The sequence below is a fragment of the Rhinolophus sinicus genome, chromosome 17, assembly GCF_057876585.1.
Source record: "Rhinolophus sinicus isolate RSI-liver-muscle chromosome 17, RSI-T2T, whole genome shotgun sequence".
Taxonomy (NCBI): domain Eukaryota; kingdom Metazoa; phylum Chordata; class Mammalia; order Chiroptera; family Rhinolophidae; genus Rhinolophus; species Rhinolophus sinicus.
In genome coordinates, this window is record NC_142517.1 from 137,195,597 (window position 1) to 137,216,716 (window position 21,120).

Sequence of the window (21,120 nt, forward strand, 5' to 3'; positions counted from 1 at the left end):
GAAGAGGAAGACGAAAAAGAAATGAAAAAAACAAAACACAAAAAAACTCACTCCCAGTAAGGTTCATATTCCTAAGTGCAGACTTAAATTATTAACTGTATGGAGAAAATTTTCAAATTAAAGAATACTATGAAATCAGTCTTTTATGGAAATGTATCTGATTAGAAAAGACTATAATCTTATTTCTTTATACGAGTATGTCGGATTTTGCTTCAGTCATCAAGTGCATATTTAACACAGGCTAAGAAAACTGGGATACGTTGTTTAATGTTGGTAAGGTATGGGGTGAGGTAAAGGGTTTGCAGAATAAATTAAATTAATTCACTGTATTAAATATTTAGGGCTTTATACCGGAGGTTCTGCCACTAAAGGCTTGTTAAGGAGATCAAGGAGAGTTTGGATATTTCATTTTATAAATCTCAGCATCCAAAATCATATAAGTGGATCCCTGGTGGCTTTCTCTTACTGAATCTGAATATCATGCCTCAAGATACCTTTATGATAAGTGATGCTTTCCATTTGATTATACTTACTTGAAATTCCTTTTAGGAAATTTATGATGATCAAAGAACACAAAGCCTATTGAAATCTTTACTTTTTATTACTTATTGGATCTCTTCCAAATCTTCTCTCAAAATTCTGTTAATATCTTCCTTCTAACTAAATTAACTCTCTGCTTGATTTTTGATGGCAAAAGATTCAAATTTCTAGTCCAAGTATGATGAGATTTCATCTTAATTGTTGTTCATATTCAGTTTGTAGGAATGATTTATGAGCTTGTTGTGATAATAGCTACTTATAAACTAATTTAATGGTTTTTAATTTTACTTCATTAACTTTAGAATATTTGTGTTTTAGAATTTCTGCCAAGATTTAATTTAGATTATATTTCTATTGTATTTTGATTTTACCTTTCCTTTGTTCCAAGTGGTGGGATCTTAAAATGAATTTAGCTTTCCCCTAGGTTCTTGGTGATGTATATTGAGTTTGAATGAATAATTTCTGAAACAATAATTTCTTTATTTGACGTTAAACATCCGTTTATCCATTTGTAAAGACTTCAAGGCATAATATCTTAGTGATCTGCTTACCCAAGTTCCTTAAATTAGATGCCGAGGTGTATGCATTTTGAAGAAGAGGAACTGGCTATAGAAATTAAAAAAGAACAGAGAAAGTAAAAAAACAAAAACAAACAGTTTTTAAGGGGGAAAAAAAGCATTCTATATAAAGAATTTTGCTGTGATTTAGCTTAGCATTCTGCCAGCTCAGAAACTTAAGTGCGGGCATTTAAGTAATCTGGGGAGTATTGTTTTTATGGAATCTCTGATTCATTTTTTAAAAAACCTGCCCTAGGTGATTTTGCATTTGTTTGTGAATATCCCAGGTCATTCTACATTTGGTTTTCAAAGATTAGTAATTGTGTATGGTAGGCTATTCATTGAGTGTTTTGGAAATCTCAATTTCCCTATCTGTGTAATAAAAATAATAACAATATCTACTTCATGTGATTATTTTGAAGATTAAGTGATTGCTTAGAACAGTGTCTGACTCATAACAAAAGTTCAACTAACATTTGTTTTTGTTGCTCTCAAAAATATTAGAACCACAAGAACCCAATCAAGAAAAACCTACATATCCTAAGTTAAACTTGTTTGACTATCTTTGTAACACATTTGCTAAATGTTTGAGGAGTCAATTACCTGGACTTACATTCACTTTCTATTAATTGGAAGACTAGATGGGGAACAGACTTTATCTAACACGTTATTTTAGTAAATAGAGTTGTGTTTTCCTTTCTTATTTTATTTAAATGAGCAATGTTTTTCAAATGTTTAATCTACTTACGGTAAGAGTTATATTAATATGGCCTTTTATATTAAAAATATATCATTGATGTTGTTTTCCATGAAAATATCCAAATAATCTAAAAATGCCAGACATTAAGGAAGAGATCTAAAGACTTTTTACTTCATAAGGGGTTATAGGTAAAAATAAATTTTAATAAGATTAAAATGTCACTCTTTTATTATAAGGCCCCCATTTAAATGATTACATTTCTTTTTATCAAGTGAAAATGTAGAGCAATTAATTTTGAAAAGTTGCAATTATTTCCAGAAGAAATAACATTTAGAATTTCATTTAGATTAAAGATAGCACCAGTGATTAAAGAACATGGTAATTATTAATACTTTATATAAGAATACTGATGCAAAGGAAGAAAAACATCATATGAAAAATCAGTGACAGTTTGAAACAATTAACCCCTACTGGCCCCAGGACTCTGAAGCACATAAAACATGGAAAATCTTTCCTCATTTTCTTAATGGCAAATGGCAGAAAACTGTAAGAAAGTTTTATTTATGATTTATTGAATTATTTTGATGAATATTTTCTTCAAGGGATTACTTTGGTCACTGAATTTAATGATATCACTCTCACCTCTAGATATTAGACTTTGTGGCATGATATATAGAAAATTATGTTATCTTCCTGCTCTGGAGTACTCTGACCCCACTTACTACTAGTTATTAGGGAATTATGGTATAAATAGTCTCTATAAACAGCTGTTATTTTCTTCTGTTTCTCAAACTCACTTTTCTTCTTTTAATAAATTCAGTGTTCATATGGATGACACTGAAACTTGCCATCTTCCTGAGTCTCTGGTTTCATTTCTTTCAGGGTTTCAATCCACTCAGTGTCTCACTCCTAATGGAATGTCAGCAACTCTGTCTTCCTTGCTGTTGCTTAGTACTATCAAATATCTAGGTTTGAGTCCATTTTCCTTCTCTCAATTCTTTCCACTTTACTATGTCCCGTGGATTCTCCCTTCTTGATGAAGAGCACAGGTCCCACCCATAGTTAAGAGGGAAGGGGTCATTCAAAGTCATGAATATCCAATACCCAGAGGCAGAGACGGAGGGGTACCTGCCCACACTTTAACTGAATTAATATTTGTTTAAGTGGTCCCTACCCCACCATAGCTTATAGTCAGGGATCACCTCTTTATAAGCTCACTTTTGTGTTGTCTTTATCTCATTTCTCGCAAAGTGTCTCATTAACTGTTTTTGAAGAATTAATGAATGAAATATCGAAAAACTCTAGTAAGCCTCAAAAAAAAAAGGAAGGTAATTTAAATAGGAACATAAATAGAAATGCAGTCACTAATAACAAGTATCAACTCTAGTCTAACTTCTCTCTCACTTCCATTAAACTCCTTTATGCAGGTTTACTTTTAACTTCTGCTCTTCCACTCAGCTTCAGGGACTGAGCATCTCAGATTTTACTCACCTATTGACTTGTTAAGATACTAACTTTGAACACCCTCCTTCAACTTCTTTCTGATAATGCCATCTTAACTATAGCTTCCTGTTTTGGGTTAGTGTTGCTGATTACTCAGCAAGATACGGGCTTAACTAGCTATGTTTCTCTGGATGACATTCCACTTCCGGAAGCCTTATGTACCTAGTTCAGAGTGTTGTTGCAAAGATTATGTGAGATGACATGAAACTATCATGGCCATTTCACCGCAAACCTGTTTTAGTTTCTATCCTTTTTTTCCTTAGCAGTTTGCTGTGCAAAAGCGTTGATCAACCATGTCTTAGAAACAGGATTTCCTATTGGCATAAAAATCAATAATTTTATTAGCCAAACCACTCTTAAATGTTCTGTGGGATGATATAACTTCCATCCAGGTGATATAGATATGATGGTGAAGGGTGATAGATGGCAAACAATTAGAATCTCCAATGGGGCTGGTCCAGGGATTGGTCTCCAAGTGTCCTTTATACTAAGCAGTTGGATAGCAAAATATAATTTAGTGAATAAATGCAAAAGAGGCATATCACCATCAAATAATGAGGTAAACAATTTGGAAACAATCATAATAGATTTGTATGTTTTCAGATATAAAGTACTTTTATAGAGTCAATAAATAAAGCAAAAAAATGATGACTTTATCTCCATTATGGAATCAGTTCTGAGTTGTTGTTGTTGCTTTCTCTAAGAAGAACATATTTTTCCTTCCGTGGAGTCACTTGTTTCTTTTATATTTAGGTTATGAACATGTCATGAGTACATTAAGTAGAAGCTGTTATTTCCTCCTATGATACCAGATTTGCATACTAGGTCTTTGATGTTTCTGTCAGATATGCCCAGCAATAATCATAACTCATATTCTTGAACTTTTAATATCACTCCACAAACAGAAAAGACAAATACCTAGTCTATAGCAAGTGCACAAAACTGAGAGAAAAGGTGCTAAATAAGCAAAAAGTATTGAAATATTTTCCCAAGTTTTATTTTGATCCCATTAAAAAGAATGGAAAAAAAAAAAAGCCAAAACAAAAAACCTGTTGCCATATTTGTTCATTACCCTGCCTCACAGCCACTGTATTTGCCTTTGATTTTTTAAAAAAATAAAATGCCAAAAGTAAATTTTGAATCTGTTTCCACAGAAATTTTTTGTGCAAAAAAGCTCATGTATTATTTTTTGATATAACTACAGAAGACATAATTCTCTTTTAAAAACTGTAGCGTTTTTCTTCTCTTTCAAAAGGTAAAAAGTAAAATGAAATAATAGTTAATTCCTCTGTTCTAAATGATGATTAATGGATCTAATTCGTTCAGGCTAGAACTCCTTCCTTAATTCCTCCTTTTTTTTTTATGTTACTTTCATGTTTAAAGTCTTTTGATAATTCTCCATAGACTTTTTTTTAATTAAAGTTTATTGGGATGATAATGGTTAGTAAAGTTACATAGATTTCAGGTATACAATTCTATAATACATCATCTATGTATCACATTGTGTGTTCACCACCCAGAGTCAATTCTCCTTCCATCACCACATATTTGACCCCCTTTACCCTCTTCTGCCAGCCCCCTCCACCCTTACCCTCTGGTAACCACTAAACTATTGTCTGTCTATGAGTTTTTGTTTCTCATTTGTTTGTCTTGTTCTTTTGTTGTTTTCAGTTTTATATACCACATATGAGTGAAATCATATGGTTCTCGACTTTTTCTGACTTATTTTGCTTAGCATAATAATCTCAAGATCCATCCATGTTGTCGCAAATGGAACCATTTCATCTTTTCTTATGGCAGAATAGTATTCCATTGTGTATACATACCACATCTTCACCTCAGTAGAAGGGGTGATACTGAATTCTCCTCAGTATCCAGCACAGTTCCATGCCTGCTGACAGAATAGGCTATCAATATGTATACATCACAATAAACAAAAGCACCTCAAATAAACAAATACTATGTATAGTAGTGTTGTTTTCCCACTCAATTTCATTCATTGATATAGTTCAGTTATATGTTTAAATTAACTTAAGATAGGTCCTCATTCTGATATTTAACACAAAAACATTTCAGAACTTTGATCAACATACTTTTAATTTTATTGATTCCAGTTTTCATCAGAATTTGACAATTTTTTTAAAGTTATATATGTAAATGTCATCAGGCCATAAACTTAGGTGGGCAAATACATTTATTTTCTTCATTTTTATCTATCAACTTATCTGATGTAGGTAAGCTAAGTGACTTTTGTGATTTTTCTCAGTAAATTCATAGTTTTAGCACTGTCAGTAGAGTCCTTTTCTTGTCCTTTTCTCCTTAAGATGGTATCTAAGCTTGCAGGGTTAGATGATGTGCAGAGCACTCAGACATAGATGAGGGAGAGGCATCTGGCCAACAGCCATCTCCTAGGATCTATTAAAATGTACTTGGCACCACCTTGGTCATTTTTTCCCTACTGCTGCATGCTCCAAGACGTCTGTGGAACTACCAAGACCCTTTGCCCTTTATCCCAACCTTCCAGCTCCATTAATGATGCTAAGTTTCTCACTCACTTCTGCTCCCTTCCCTAAGGTCACAGGAATCTCAGGATGCTCTCTTGGCTCTGTTGGGTTAGTATGATCCTAGGTTGCAAACGCAGGTACTATCTCAGGTCCATGCTGCTAACATTTTTACATGAAGACTATAGTACCAAACTGGCAAGGGGAGATTCTATACAAATCCTTTGGATTGCCTCGTAGGGCTAAGAGAACATGACTCAGGCAATTTTTATCATCGAGTCCTCTTAAACATATCTGGAATTCCCACTGTCCTCTTCAACCATTCCCTAGAACTTAACTGGGGGAAGGGAGTGCATCTGGGTTCAATATTAGGAAACTGAATCCAATTTTTCTCTTTCATTTTTTAAGCTTCTCCTTCCTTAGCATGACAAAACTTATTTTATTCGTGGATTGGATTCATTGCTCCTTCTATTCTCTTTGATATTTACAGCGTAAACTTTATGCTGGGCTATATGAGACATGTGGCCACTAGAATTGCAAAGCGTCTCTATTGCAAATCAGAAGCCTTGTCTTTTAAAGATTACTGTCTCTGCTCTAAGTTTCAAAACCTCATTTTGGAATCCAAGCTGAAAAGAGTTTTGGTACTGTCTTTGGTGCTCTCCACTGAACAAATTCCTTGAAGCAATGAATTTTTTTTGATTCACTGTGGGGAAGGAAAGAGCTGTAGGAAACTATATAAATGATGAGAAAAAAAAAATCTTAATTAATATTTTTAAAGTTTTCACTACCTGAAACATTTTTTTCAAACAATATTATATCAGTAGTTGTCTCTGAATGCTCTGTAGGTTTTGCAAGCACTAGGGGAAATTGGCAATTAATGTATGACTAAAAATAACAGGCAGCAGGAGCAGAACCCAAACTGCACCATCAGTTTTCTAGTCAGATTTGGTACTCTATTCTGTAAAAATAATTTGACAACAATCCTGAAGTTGAATATTAAGTGCACACCTAGAAATTTAATAAACTTAATTTAAAAAGTCAACAGAATTCATTTACGGTCAAACAGTCTAGTACACACACGCGCGCGCACACACACACACACACACACACACACACAGAGTATGTTGGAAGCGCACTTTGATTATGATTGAACTTTTTTGTTTGCTTATTATATTTATCATTTTCTTCTAAACTATTTTAAATCTTTCTTTGTACCTTTTCTTTTTATTTTTTTCTCACAGTTATCCTCTGCCTCTTTTCCATAGTTTCCCGACTTCCTTGCATTCCTTCCAAATTTTTCTCCATATCTTTTATGTTTATGTTTCTTTTGTAATTATTTTCTAGCTTCTGCAGGTTCATTTCTTATTTTTCCTATTGCCAAACTATATGGGTATTATGCCTGCATTTCTGCTTGACATTTTTCCATCATATGGAATTTTATTTTATTTTCTATTATTTTATTCATTCATTTGCTTTACATTTTTATCAGATTTCTGGAAACTTTTTTCTGGTGCATGTTTTTCATCTGTAGGTAGATTTTGCTATTTTCACAGTTTTTATGTAGACTCTCTGTTCCAGGGCAATAACCAGTTCCTTTTTCGTTGCTCATCACTGAATGAGTTGAATTATCCTGGATCAGCAATTTGGCAGAGATACCTAAACTGGAAGTTAGATGAGGGCACAGGGTAACCTTTCAGGTTTCTCATTCTGTGACTACTTCCTACTATTAGAGCTCCTCCCGATTCTTTATACGCCTCCTCTCTTTTTCTGCATATGACCTAGTATAGCCATTCTGAAAATGACTCTTCTCACCCTGTCCTTTACCTATCGTTGCACCAAGGGTGTAGCTTTTAAAATTCAAATTGAAAAACCTTGCCTTTACTTTAGAAAGCATATTTTTACTGGAACTTCCTTAGATATTATGTCACTTGGGCTTTCACCACTCTGCCCACCACTCTGATTCTTTTCTATGTCTTCTCTGCAGCTTCTACCTATGTCGGCATTTCAGACAGAAAAATACAGGGTTTGGGGGCAGTTCTCAATAAAGTTTAAGAATGAATGATTTAAAATAAGAGAAGAAATACTATAAATGAGGTTTAAAAGGTATGGTTGAGCTGATAGGCTATAAATTTTCCCTTTAGTAATATTTTAAAGTGGTAAAGTAAAATGATTAACCATTTTACATAATTAATCAGACTTTGCTAATTCTGTATATATATATATAGACATACATCTATGTATGTATCTATAGATAGATAGATAGATACATAGATACATAGATACATAGATACATAGATACATAGATACATAGATACACAAGATGTACAAAATACACTATTTTAGAACTTAAAAAGTTTGGACTAATAAATATGGGTTAAAACTATAATTAGAAATTTTCTCTGATACAAGAACCACACATGCTCTTTAGAAAATACTGGAAAACATAGACATGAATAAAGCAGAAAATTAAAATATTAATAGTTTGGCCAGAGTTATGTATAAATGCATTCATATATTTTATTGTTCTTAAATTTGAATAATACTCTATTGTAATCTCCATTTTTTATTCTTTTTGAATATTCTTTTAAATAGAATTTTTATAATGGTTATACAGTATTCCATCATATGAAAGTAGTATAATCTGTTCTATTAGAAGATATTTAGGGGTTTTTTTTAATACTTAAACAGCATTGTGCTAATTGTCCTAGTACAGAAATCTTAGTGTACCCCAAATAGTGTAATCCAAATAGTCCTTTGCATAAATTGGAAAGAGTAAAAGTACTAAGACAGAAAATTATACGTTTTTCACATATATTCTCAAATTGTACTCTATAATAAGATTTTATTACTTTACTATTGTTATGATTAGGCAAAGGGCTCACTTCCTTTTCTTTGAATCATTGATGAAAACAGGCTTCATAATTTTCAATTGACTTCACCGATTTGGTATATGAAGTATGGGTTCATCTTTATGGTATTTCATATTTTTAATTATGCATTTTTTTCCTGAATTTGTAGGGCATTTGCATTTCTCCTTTTATAAATGATCTTTTCATGCTCTATGATTATGTAGATTTTGGGGACATTGCCCATTTTCTTTTTATTTTTTTTAAATTAAATTTATTGGTGTGACAATGGTTAGTAAAATTAGGTTTCAAGTGTACAATTCTATAATACTTGGCTAGGAGCCGATTTTCTAACAAAAAACTTGTTGAAAACTCTTTTATATTAGGAAAGTAGCACCCTTCTCCTCATCGTTGGTTTGGTTTGCCATTTAATTTTGTCTGTCTTTTTTATATAGAACTTTAATGTTTATGAATCTATTGATAAGTTCCTGTATATTTTCTTAGTATATTTTATAGTTAAAAAATAATTTCTCATAAAAATCATATAAATATGTGAAAATATTTTCTTAATTTCTGCATTTTTTGAAATGTCACAATTATCAATTATAAATTGTTATGTGATTTGAGGTCTGTTTTTGTTCTCTGTCGTGTTCCATTTGTGTCCCTGATGATTCTTTTACCAGTACAATGTTAATTTATTAAATGAACTTAGTAATCTGCTATATAAAATGTAGCACAATAACCTTTATATTCTTCTATTTCAAAATGTATTATTCATGTATTATTTTCACTCATATATTCTGCATAAATGTAAAAACATTTGCCAAGTTCCAAAGAAAACTGCCTTGAAAAAACAACTTTGTGGGGGCCAGCCTGGTGACTCAGGTGGTTGGAGCACCGTGCTCCTAACACCGAAGTTGCCGGTTTGATTCCCACATGGGCCAGTGAGCTGTGCCCTCCGTGGGCTGCCAACCACAGTGGAAAGGCCATCGGACACAGAATCCGTGTAATGCTATACCCTCAAGGATTTAAACTTACTGAAAAGTAAATAAAGTGGATTTGTTATCTTGTAAAAAATAATAATAATTAAAAAAATAATTTTGTTTTAATTTTGGCAACATTAAAACTAAATAATATATTTAGGGAGAAATGATTAGCAGGAATATTCTATTACCCTTTCTCAAATTTTACATTTTCCTTTAAGTTATTTTGTAATTTTTTTAAATCTAATATGCACACACATGTACATGATTTTTCCTACATATTTTGTATTTTATGTCAGCCAATTAACATTCTTATTAAAGTATGTAGGTAACTGATTTCTTTATAAAATCACTCAAAAATTTTCAACAAAATATAGGTTATTTTTATGCCATTTCTCTTTAGAGATACTACTGTGAAAACTGTATTATTGCATTAATTGATTTGTTGAGCTTTTATCTTTGCTTTAAAAAACTCAATGTTTTTGTTTATTGTATTTTATTTTAAATAACAAAAAAGTCATTAAATGTAGCTATTCAGATGACAACTTCACAAAATAATATAACTAGTAATATGAATAAATTGATTTTATCCTTATTCTTGATAAGATTATAAATATTGTCTTAGGATATCATATAGTATTTATATGCTTAAATATTTGCTGACTTCTCTCACAAATGGCTTCAATATGCAGGCCCAGATTCCTATATTAATTGTGTTTATTTTTATAGACTAAAATATCTAATGTTGTTATTTATATTTTAGGTTAGTGGGATGGTTTGGCCATGAACTCAGCACAAGATTTAAAATGGATAACAGTAAGTATATTCAATTTTACTTCATGTCATTTTATTTTAACTTTATTTTAATTTTCAACTGTCGTTGTATGATATGTAATACACATGTCTCCTGGAGAGTGCACTTTGAAAATGCCACAGAGAACTTTTAAGATAAGAAGTGACATTTCCAGAATGTAAGACTGTGTTTATAGATTTTAGCATGATTTTGAGTCTATCTCTTTGTAGAGAGAGAAGATGAAGTGAAATCTAGCATAAGGGACTCAGATCTCAGCAATATGGAGTATCCAAAACATCAGGCAGTGAGGACAAGAGGAATTTTTTGGCTTGAAGTCAGACCCAGAGAGAATTCGATGTCGATGCCATTTTGCTGCTTACTAGTCTTGTGATGCTGCACAAGTTATTATCATATTTTTAAGTTTTTTCTTCTCAACATATTTAATATGAATAATATATATTTCAAGATTTGATTTGAGGGTAAGACAAGTTCAAATCTCTAAATAAAGTGACATATAACAGTGCTGTTTAAGAAATGTTCATTTTTATCCTTTTCTTCTCCCAAATTTCCCTCCTTTTGTAGCTTTTGCCACATACTAAATGGTAGTGGTTACACCCCAGTGGGTAGAAATGAAAGTACACCATGCACAGGGTGCTCTCACATTGCCACCCTACTTCTTTTCCTCAGTGACTCTATTCTTCAGTCACATGGGATACAGAAAGCTTTATAAGGGTTTTGAAAGTTCAACTTAAACAAACTTGATCCTTCAGATTGCTTCCAACTCTGAGATGCTATTTTAAGTATATTTATATTTACAACAACCAAGATACAAAGGATCAAGATGAGCTGGCTCTTCCAGTCAAATCAGAAAACCTGTATTTTATCTTGGCTGCTGAAATGATTAGCTGTGTTATAATTCCAGTTACTTGCAGTATTTCTTCTGGATTTTCTTATCTATAAATGAGGGAATTGGACTAGATCTGGGGCAAAGTTTTTCTGTGAAGGGCCATACAGGAGATATTTTAAAGCTTTTGGGGCTATACTACTATCTCTGTGGCAAATACTCAGCTCTGCCATTGTAGTGCTAAAGCCGTCATAGACATTCATAAATGAGTGTCACTATGTTTCAATAAAACTTTATTTATAGAAACAAATGGTGGGCCACATTTGACTCACAGGACATAGTTTGTTTAATCCTGGGTTAGATGAATCTCTAAAGACCCAGACTATTCTAAAGTTCTTTTAGTCAGTCTTAGCTTTAATTTGATCTCTAAATAGCAATCTTAATTCTATTGGATTTAATTTTCTACTATTCAATCTAATTAATTCTAATTAAGATAATATCTGGTATTAATTTATGTTTTCAATGTATCATACTTAGGCAGATTATTTTTTACATTCCCTCTCCCCCTTTTTTTTTGTAAGAGAAGCCATTGTCTTAATAATCCTAGTGTTAAAAGTCACCTTCATAGATCATTTCTTTCATATATATTCCTTTGGGCATTACAATTAGAAGCCATGTAAATCCTAATATTTTCCTCTCACTGACACGGTTTCATAATAGAAAAGCAAAGCATGGAGCAGAACAAAGAATGCTGGCTTAGGATCTGGAGGGCAGAGGATGGAGTCCAGAAAAGCTTTTAGGTCATTTTTATCTTGAGTCTAAGGGCTCTAGTGTTTGGTATGCTGCTAAAATGGTGGGGAAGGAGAGACAGACATTGTAGGTGAAGAAGAAATATGCCAGTATTTTAGATCCACAGAATTTCTCTTAAATATCTCCGAAATCTCAGGATTAAATGTTTTTAAATCTTATTATTTTTCTTTCTACTATTTTACTGTCATTAAAAATATCTATAAAGATCATTTTTTAAGATGCATTCTATAAAAATGACATATAATTTTTCAGAATTGCAGTTAATCCCTGGGGCCAGTGGATTTCGAATTTCAAATCCTCCCATTTTGTTGATCTGTCCCTTATATGCTAGTTTAGAGGTAAGTACTCTATGTTTCAACCTTCCCACACCTTTCCTTTTTCTTTAGCTGATTGTGATATGCTGTAGTACTTTCTCTGCTAATCCAATTATTAGCTAATCCAAGATTATAAATGTGCACTGTGCACAAACAGCATGCCAAGGGTAGTGTTTTCCTTTAGGGTAGTACCTGTGTGCTAATTGTCTCCTTTTATTTGTATTTCCAGCCATTAGCAGAACATTGTTGGCACTTAATAAATGTTTAACGGAACAGACCTGGGGAGACGCATTTTTAGTTCCACTTAGAATTTGTGTAAACTCGAATAAATTATTTCATCTTATATGAGTATCTCAACAGACAAAATAATCATGAAATATTTAATTCTCAATTAATTCAATCATTCAATATTTATTTATTAAGAAAGTACTGTGTGCCAGACATTGCTATGATTACTGGGGACTCTTCTTCCAGTTCTGTGAATCAATGAACTGACAAAGTACCAGGTGACAAAGCTTAAAAAGGCTAACTTTAAGGAGGGAAAAAAAAAATTATCTCATGAGATAAGGTGAATTTTTTTTAACTGGGGTTTCTATGCCATTGTGTCCATGTATATTTTCTACTCTTGCTAGCTCAATATTTTTCTTTAAATTTATTCATATTTCACTTTATATAAGTTAGTCTCACTCTAAATAATAATATCCAAGGAATCAGTTTGTTTTTCTACATATGCATATCTTATCTATTTCTATATATCTAGATACTTATCTATATCTACCTATATATATTTTAACTGGTTATTTGGATATTAATTAATTTCAGGATGAGACTAAAGTTATCTAAGTAAATCTATTTTGTTACTAATTATATTCTATATAATAACATTAAAATATATAAATGTTAAGGAAATATGTGTCATATATACACATTTAAGTAAAATATATTTTAAGTAAATATACATACATATTTTAAAATAGATAGCTATTCAAATAAAATTTTGATTTTTTAAAATAGAAAGCCTCCTAAAACAATCTAGTTTATGATATTTTAGGAAATCCTGCTGTGGAATATTCCAGCATGAATAACTGAAAGACTTCCAAAATCTCTTCTAAACCTAAATTCTAGAATTCTGTGACCACTTATAGCAGTTTCTCGTTTTGGTCACTGGATGGCAGTGTCAAATTCCTCTGTTTTAATACAACTTCACCACTACATCCTAGGAATCAATTCATCTCAATTTAAAGAGAACTTACTCAGTTTGACCACTAGATGGAGCTTATGCTGTTTTTTCTTTTTGGCAGATTTTTTTTGTTTTAAGTTGAAATAGACCCAGTAACAAGATTTTTCAGTCAGTGATACATTTATTTATTTTTTATTTTTTTGGAATCTGCTTAGCAAATTAGATAACGATATTTGAATTGTTTTTATAATACTCATTCAGAGAAACTTCTGTTAAACATTTTTTTTTGAATATTCTATTTTTTATTTTATTTTATTAAATTTATTGGGATGACAATTGTTAGTAAAATTACATAGGTTTCAGGTGTACAATTCTGTATTACATCATCTATAAATCCCATTGAGTGTTCATCACCCAGAGTCAGTTCTCCTTCCATCACCATATATTCGATCCCCCTTATCCTCATCTCCCACCCCCCTTAAACATTTTAAATAAAATAAAGTTTTGCTTACTTTGCAAGTTTGTATCAGGTAGAAGATGAATTACACTATAAAAGAAAGACACCAGGCCTTAGAAAGAAATAGTATTTCAAGTTATTTCCTTTTAATTTCCTTATCTTTGCAAATGACTTCTCAACAATATCTAGACATTTTCTTTTAAACAACTCAATTTGGTATATTCTTTGCTGTGAGTGGACTCTTCTAATATTCACTCCTTATGCTATGGGAAGAGTTAGATTCTTATTTTCCCTATCATTAGTTTCCTACCACACTGATAGTCACCTAGACAAGGTTTTTATTCTCAGCTGGAATCTGAAGATTGAGTTACATTTTCCTTTAATATCTAAACTTAAATCTAGCAAAAGGACCCTAAGAGCCATAAGAAAATAGATATACACTTCTCTGGAGCTTCTTATCACCTAAGTATTTCTCTGGAGACTCTTGGAAATACCTCACTTAGGTAATCCACTGTTGAGGCTATGTTTAACCAAACCTTTTTTTAGGGAATCACACCTTATGTTGAAGAAAGTATTTTAAGAAAAAAAATTTTTCCCATTATAACTTGCAAAATTCTGAAATTACAAAACAATATATATCACTGCTTCCTCTTCTCTACCTAAGTGTTAAAAGTGTTCTACTTTCTAGATGTTTCTGAGTTTGTCATATGAGTAAGCATCAGTAAATTAACCATGTTGGTACCTACGTAATTTTTTAAAAGTTGTTGCATATGGTTGGTCATATCTGAAGGTTGAGTTAAATGAAAGAAATAAACACATGATTCAATTACTTTGTTGTATCTACTTACCTTTTGAAAAATATTCTACATAGTCAAATGTCACCTAGAAGAGATACTATACTTAAGAATCAGTGTACATAAATATGATCTCAGATTTGAAATGCGATTTAAAAAGAGATCAATACGGCTTTGTTTCTAATTATATGTTCATTTGATTGTACCATTAAAATAGCATCTTATAATCAGTTTCAAATTGTCTTTTTCCTTATATTGTTGCCTCTTAATCATTTATACAATATTATTTTTAAATATTGTGGATCAAAGGAAAGAACACTAGCATAGGAACCAGGTGGCACATATTTTGTCTCTCATGGGGACACTAAGTGTGGCTTACACACGTGGCAACTACTCTTTAATTGATTTGCCTCAATTTTTAAATGAAGATATTTTGACAAGATTACTTTAGAGGTCCCCCTAAATCATTCAGTTACTAATTTGAATTTAAATAATACTTATATTGTATTTTCAAAAGTCATAGTTGTGTGTAGCAATCCTTGTACATAGACAATTTTTAAACCCTTTCAGTACATGAATTTATAATGAAATAAATAGCTTCAAAATACAAAATTAGAGGATTCAATTAAAATACAAAGCAAGTCAAAAGAAATGTACTATGTATTTCCTCAGAAAGTTATTAGGCAGCCAATTTTAAGAGTATAAGAAAAAACATGACAATTGAAAACGCCATGCTATACTTATTTTTCCTATTTAAACGTATCTAACTTTCCTAGCTTTGCATTCATTTTACTCAGAAAAATAATGCAAGTAGTTGAAACTCTGCCAAGACTTCTGTTATAAGTTGAAAATTTTCAAACTACACTTTTCATTTTTTTATTTTTAAAGAAATTATTCTTTCTCAGTACCGAAGGCACAGAAATAATGAGAAACAAAAAAGAAAAGAGGATATTTATTTCATTTCCCTGTTAACTCCTTCTATTAGTCCCTCTCAATATTTTTATGTAAGGCCTCAGAAGAGATGTTTACACTCTGCGAATTTAAGAGTGCTTTAGAATGCAGGTGTCCTTTTGTGGTTGCAGTGTGGAAAATAGTTTAATATTTAAAAGTTATTTTGTTGTTAACAAAGAGTAACAGTATGTTAGAATTGAGATATGACATAAAAAAGTTTGGTTTCTAGTTATCAAAAGAAATTTGCAAGAGCAAAATCTTCTGTAAAAAAACTATGAACATGAGTAATAGTCCCCAAAGTCTTACTAACCTATGAACATAAATGAAATAATCATTGCTACTTCACATATTACCCGCATCTGCTTCTTATGGAGCCCATATCAGAATTAGAAAACGTTCCAGAATTACTTATTAATTAAAATTTCATCAACTAATTATTAATCTCCAAAGAAAAGCTGGGAAAGATTCATCTCATATTTAAAATTCCAAACCTGACAGTCGGAACTCTGGTTGGACGTGCCTCGCCAGCCCCTGCTCCAGTCCTCTGTGAGAATGTTGATTCTGGAACTGGACTCATTTGTTCCCAAACTTGGAGGTGTTCCCTCCAGTCTTCATTGTGCCATATCTGCATACATTTTGTTTCATACAAGGAGACGAAGAGATGCCTCCTACCAAACTCATATAACCAGGGTTACCTGAGTCCTAAAGCAGTACAGTAGCACCCCCTTTTAAGATGTTTTAAGACCCCCCAATGGATGCCTGAAACCACAGACAGTATCAAACTCCATATATACTATTTTTCTTTTCTACACATACATACCTACGATAAAGTTTAATTTATACATTAGGCACAGTGAGAGATTAACAACACTGTCTAATAATAAATTATTACAATATATATTGTAATACAAGTTATATGAATGTGGTCTCTCTTAAAATACCTTGTACTGTACTCATACTTCTTCACAATTTCACAAATAGATGATTCACTCTTACCGTAGATCTTAGCAACTTCAGCATACAATTTTTTTCTTTATTAAGCAGAGAACTTTCACCTTCTCACTTAATGGAAGCACTTTATAGCTTCTTTTTGTCATATGTGAATTGCCAGCATCATAACTCTTGTGCTTTGGGGTCATTCTTAAGTAAAATAAGGGTGATTTGAATATAAGCTCTGTGATACAGTGACAGTTAATCTGATAACCTAGACGACTACTAAGTGACTAAGGGGCAAGAGTGTAAATAGCGCGGAGCTGCTGGACAAAGGGATGATTTATGTCCCAGGCATGATGGAGCAGAACTGTGAGAGAGTCCATCATGCTACTCAGAATGGCACAATTTAAAACTGATCAATTGTTTATTTCTGGAATTTTCTGTTTAGTGTTTTGGACCTCGGTTGACCGAGGGCAACTGAAACCATGGGAAGTGAAACCATAGATAAAGGGGGACTACTATATTATTTTCACTGCATATCTCAGATGCCTTTTAAAACAAAGATATCAGCTTCTACTTGCAGCTGATCTCTTCCCAAGCTGCAGACATAATTTGTGAGGTCAGATAAAACCCTATCCTCTCTTTCTTTTCTCCTCGTTAGATCTTCAGTAAAACTCCCTTTCTCTCCTTCAGCCAAATCTATAGCCTCCATGCAATAAAAGTCAAGAAAACGCATATCCAAAAGGTTTGAGTTCTATTAGAATGCCTGCCCACACATATATACAGAAAAAAACTGTTTTCACAGACTTTATAAAGTCTAGATATCACTGAATGACCTTATCTTTGCTCTGTGGCATAACATGATACAGAAAAGGGACATTAAGTGACAAGCCAGTGCATCACACTCTGCTTGCAGTTCATTCAGTTCTTATATGTAGGATATATTTTTAAACTCTACTTGACCTTAAGAGATAAGCTAGAAAAGCATGTCTGTTCTGACCTCTAATGTTCCTACACCAGTTATTGTGTACCCTTGTCACTCATCTTAATATAAGACACCTCAGGCAGCAAATAGCAGTATGTTCAGACCAGTGCTAGAGTTTAACAGAAGAAAGTAAACCAAAATGATGAAAGAAAAAGTAGAAAAAAGGAAAGCCAAAATGCCTCAGTAATAAATGTATTATGTAACATTTTTTGCTTCACCATCTGACAAAACTTGGCTTTATTACTTACCTGCTTTTTTTCTTATTGTTAAACTGAGGGAGGTTTAGAAATTGGTAAAACAATTATAATTAATATTGGTAATACTGCCTTCCACATATGTACAAACATTTACCTCTTATTGCATTGTTTTGTGGACCAAACAATCTTTATATTGGAATAGAAAAAAGTCTTCTTGACTATGGTTGTAAAAAAGTGGTTTTGGAGAAAAAGCTTGAATTTTATGATATTTAAATGTATTTATTTATTAAGTATTTATTTACTTATAGTAATTATACTAAGCTAATTTAAGAAATATTGTATTAATTTTTTTCTTCTTTTACAAATATTGTTTAAATGACATTTGTATAATTTTTCTGGTATGGAAACTTTGCACTCAGTTTTTAATGGCAAAGGACTTAAAAGAGTACATGTTTTTTACAAAAAGAGTATTTTAAATGAAATGATTATTGGAGAGGTTAAAAATGGTCATTTCCTTTTTTATGCATGATTTATAGTTAAATTTTGCTTTTTTGTAAATCATCAAGACATTGTTAATCTGATTGTTTCTCTTTCTACAGATCTTTAAGAAAGCAACTATGAAAGCATTGAGAAGAAAATCTATTTTGCTAACTGGTTATCTGGAATACATGATCAAGCACTGCTATGGCAAAGATAAAGAAGGAACCAAGAAACCAGTTGTGAACATAATTACCCCATCCTGTATAGAGGATCGCGGCTGTCAGCTCACATTATCATTTTCTTGTCCAATTGACTATATATTCCAAGAACTAGAAAAAAGAGGAGTAGTTGTAAGTATATCTCTTGCTTTGCTACCTGGTTTTTTCTATCAGTTGCATGTTAAGAATAAAATTTAGAATCTTTGGTTTATTCCCTATTGCATGTTATTTCACATCAATCCATCAGTTAGTGAGGATAAATTGAGTGCCAACTAAAGTATTCAGCACTGATAATCGAAGGGCATAGAGATCTGTCATTTCTGATAAAAGAAAAGAAACTACAAATTTTAAATATAGGAAATGATTTTATTTCACTTATTCAGTCTTTTCATTACAATTTGAGCAAAGGATAATGTTTCACCATAATCAATTAGGACACATTTTCACTAGTTTTTACTAGTGAAAACCCCAATATATATTTATTGAATAAATGGAATTAAAGAATATATCAGTATGTTGGAGGAGGGGGAAACGAAGTCAGTCTTATTTAGTTATTTGATTGAGTCAAATTATTTCATCCTTGTCAGTTAAGTCATAAAACATATAGACACATCTCAAGAGTGTTAGCATTGCATGGAATAATTTTTATTTTTAACTTTTGGGCCTAAGTAGCCTTCTTAGTTTCTTGAAGGGAACAATAAGTGTTAATAGGATAATTTCAGGAAAAAAATGGTGATATCATATGTATTTCCACTGGTAATGTGATCCAGGGACTGCTCCACTCATGCAGTCCTCTAAAACTTTAGAAGTCACAGCAGATTCTGGAGGCAAAAATCAGAATATCAGCGTTCCAAATGAAGCTCTATTATGTTCAAGCTATGTGTTCTTTGGAAAGTTAGTTAACATCTGCTGGATTGAGACTTCTCATCTGTTTTTTGGGTGCAAAAGCCTCAAAAAGTTGTTATGGAAATTAAGTAGACCAGTGCACAAACCATTTACTACTTGCTTGTTGTCTAGCCTATCGTGGGTATTTCATAAGATAGTTGTAGTGATCTTCAGACTAGTCCAAGATATCTGGACCCATTTCATAACATTTCAGCATTTTTACTGTAAACTAAAATTAATTTTAGACTGTAATAAAGAATAAAAAGCATTTATTTGAGTAAAAGGAGCTGTAGTTTGGGAGACACACGTTCACATAGCAGCTTAAAGTATGTCCTCCCAAAACAAAAGGGAGGTTCCCACTGGAATTCCCAATTATATCTATTTATGTAAATGAGGTATCCAAATTGGGCAGTTCTGACTCATCAGGATAGATGCAAGTGAGAATACAATTTGTGCAGTTCTGGTTGGACAGTGTAGGTCTCAGCACGTTAGTAGAAAGTTGAAACCAAGGTTTCTCTGCAGTTGTTGCAGATGGCATAAATAAGCAGGACATAGTGCAGGAAGCTGAGTGTTCAGTCTGATGGTTTTCCAGGTATACAGAGTATGTGAGGAACCCCTAATAGTAAATGTCCATTACACTCTCATTATTCATAAAATTTGAGTCCCCAGTTGACACTGGTCCATCTCAGTAGGTGGGTTCACATCAAATAAATCTTCTCGGGGTTCACATCAGGAATATAGCTAATGCCTTATCTGCAAAATTAGGGATTAGAGAATTACATGTAGGATAATTTGACTAAAATTCTGCAAAACAGTGTGAGGTTCTCATTCATTTAAATGTGCCCAAGATTTCAGGCCCTCTGTTGTCTCTCCACACTCAAATTAGATATATATGATCTATTGAATGCTTAAAGAAGATGATTGCTGAGTGGACTTCAGAAAAGTGCTTTTGGAAATGCATGTAACAACCCATTAATATTTTAATTATAATTAAGAGGAGAGTTTCAAATAACAGAAACACTACATTTTACTTAAAGTTAAAAAAAAATGCTTATATATTAAGTTTTAAGGAAATCATGACTGTTTTGTGTAGTTTATCTTGAATACAGATTTTTATTATGAGAATAACGCTAACACTATTGTGGCTTTATTTTTTCCCCCATAGTGTGACAAGCGGGATCCAAATGGCTTACGAGTGGCTCCAGTTCCTCTCTATAATTCTTTCCATGATGTTTATAAATTTATCAATCATCTCATTTCTGCAATCGACTCTGCAGAAAGAAAATGTGGCAGTGTTGTCTAGAACAAATTAAGCAAATAATACTGAAAATTTCTGTGATTATTTTATTACTATTCATTTTAATTATTGGAGGTATCCTTTTTAGTGTTTTAATGTTTTGATTTTATTTTTAAAGATTTTTATTAAAAATACAGCTAACATACAATATTGCATTAATTTCAGGGGTACACCACAGTTAGTCAACATTTATATACCTAAAGAAGTGATCACCATGATAAGCCAAGCAACCATCTGACACCGTACTATGCTATCACAAAATTACTGACTATATTCCCCACGCTGTACATTACGTAACCATGACTCTATTTTATACCTGGAAATTTGGACATCTTCCCCTCCCCCTTTTCCT

General features: G+C 32.2%; 1 protein-coding gene across 4 annotated transcripts in view; it reads left to right on the forward strand.

Moving 5' to 3' along the window:
• Window positions 1–20,916, forward strand: part of KYNU (kynureninase) — a 95,141-nt gene extending 74,225 nt beyond the window's left edge. For all 4 annotated transcript variants that reach the window (XM_019735900.3, XM_019735899.3, XM_074335797.2 and 1 more), the window contains 4 exons: window positions 10,394–10,446; window positions 12,330–12,415; window positions 18,488–18,718; window positions 20,637–20,916. In XM_019735900.3, the coding sequence (XP_019591459.2) occupies window positions 10,394–10,446; window positions 12,330–12,415; window positions 18,488–18,718; window positions 20,637–20,774 (508 nt within the window). In that variant the 3' untranslated portion in view covers window positions 20,775–20,916. The remainder of the gene's footprint in view (window positions 1–10,393; window positions 10,447–12,329; window positions 12,416–18,487; window positions 18,719–20,636) is intronic.
• The last annotated feature ends 204 nt before the right edge of the window (window positions 20,917–21,120 follow it).